The following is a 1,848-nucleotide window of genomic DNA, read 5'->3' as shown; positions in this document are numbered from 1 at the left end:
CTCCAACCCCAAATCCCAGCGAGTTTCACCAAAGGGAGTTTGGCCTTTCCGTCGTGGTTTTTAATGGATACAAAAGAACAGAAAATGGGAAAAACAGGGAAAAAACAGGGAAAAAACAGGGAAAAAACAGGGAAAAAACAGGGAAAAAACAGGGAAAACACAAGGAAAAGGACTGGAATATTCTGTTATTCCAGGGCTTCCCACACCTCCAACCCCAAATCCCAGCGAGTTTCACCAAGGGGAGTTTCTCCTTTCCATCGCGGTTTTTAATGGATACAAAAGAACAGAAAATGGGAAAAACAGGGAAAAAACAGGGAAAAATCATGGAAAACACAAGGAAAAGGAGGAATAGACAGAGAAAAAGGAAGAATTCTGGAATATTCTGTTATTCCAGGGCTTCCCACACCTCCAACCCCAAATCCCAGTATCCCATTTTTCCAGAGCTTTCTGCAGCTCCAACCCCAAATCCCAGCGAGTTTCACCAAAGGGAGTTTGGCCTTTCCGTCGTGGTTTTTAATGGATACAAAAGAACAGAAAATGGGGAAAAACAGGGAAAAAACAGGGAAAAAACAGGGAAAACACAAGGAAAAGGAGGAATTGACAGAGAAAAAAGAAGAATTCTGGCACATTCCGCGCCTCCAATCCCCAGTTCCCACTGCACCAACGGGAGTTTCGCCTTTCCATCGCTGTTTTTTAATGGATACAAAAGCAAAATGGAGGGGAAAACCCCATGGAAAAAAACACAAGGGAGAACCCAGCAGGGACCCCAAAAAAAGCGCCAAATCCTGGAACATCCCAAACCTCCAACCCTCCCCAAATCCTCGCCATCGCCTCCAACCAAAAACCACCGGGGGGGGGGAAAGGGAGAAGAATCACCAAAGATGGGGGGGGGAAAAAAAAAAAAAACCCAAACCAAAAACCGGGTGAAAACCCCTTAAAAAAACCCCCCCAAAAAAACCCAAAAAGCAAGGCGGGGTTGGATGAATCCCTCAAGGAGCCGTGTGGAGCATCAAGTTCCTGAGGAGTTTCTGGCGGCCCAACTCGTAATCCTCCTCGTCCACGTTGACCAGCAGCTTGATGGCCTCGTGGCCCACGGCTTGTTTGAGCGAGTCCGTGATGAAGACGCCCTTGAGCGCCTCGAGCAGGGAGCCGTTGATGTAATCCCGCCAGAAAGCGTCGAGGTAGGTGAGCTCCGAGAATTTGATGTCGCAGATGATGGAGCCCAAATCCCGGGATTTGAGGATGGTGTTGGCTTGGTTGAAGCGCTCGAATTGGCGCTCCAGAGGGTCCTGCTTGTTGGAGAAGACGTTGCCGTGCAGGGCGGAGTCGTGCTGGCAATACTCGGCGCGCACGCGCAGGCGGATGTCTGCCGGAGGGGGGTGGGGGGTTGAAGGAAGGGGGTTTGTGGTGGTTTTTGGGGTGGTGGGAAGGGGCTTTGGGTTTGGTTGGCGTTTTGGTGTGGAGGGATTTGTGGTGGAGGTGGAATTTCTTTCGAATTTTTTTGCCTCATTGAATTTTTTTCTCATTTCATTCATGGCCCAGTTCTCAGGTCAGTCCTAATTCCCTCCCCCCAGTCCCAATTCCCTCCGCAGTCCCGGTCCCTCCCCAATCCTTGGATCCTCCCAAATCCCAGTCCCTCCCCAATCCCAATTCCCCACAATCCCAGTCCCTCCCCAATCCCCATTCCCCTCAATCCCGGTCATCCCAACCCTAAGGAGCCCCCAGTCCCGGGGGAAAAGGGATTCAGGGATTCAGGGATTAGGGCAGGTGGGGCTGCTCCTGAGTTTTGACGGATTTTGGGGTTTTTTCCCTCTCTTTTGGGGTTTCTCTGCTCAGAAATTTGTGCCT

The 1,848-nt window shown here is 50.5% G+C and overlaps 1 protein-coding gene across 1 annotated transcript in view; it reads right to left on the bottom strand.

Annotated features, from left to right (window-relative positions):
* Positions 1-38: 38 nt before the first annotated feature.
* Positions 39-1,848, bottom strand: part of LOC103619000 (death effector domain-containing protein) — a gene marked incomplete at its 5' end in the record, with an annotated part of 12,673 nt that continues 10,863 nt past the window's right edge. The window contains one exon of the mRNA XM_017739027.1: positions 39-1,366. Within this exon, the coding sequence (XP_017594516.1) occupies positions 990-1,366 (377 nt within the window). The remainder of the gene's footprint in view (positions 1,367-1,848) is intronic.

The sequence above is a fragment of the Corvus brachyrhynchos genome, unplaced genomic scaffold (assembly GCF_000691975.1).
Source record: "Corvus brachyrhynchos isolate BGI_N302 unplaced genomic scaffold, ASM69197v1 scaffold417, whole genome shotgun sequence".
Classification (NCBI taxonomy): domain Eukaryota; kingdom Metazoa; phylum Chordata; class Aves; order Passeriformes; family Corvidae; genus Corvus; species Corvus brachyrhynchos.
Note: the sequence above shows the minus strand (reverse complement) of the source record. Positions and strands in the feature narration are given on the sequence as shown.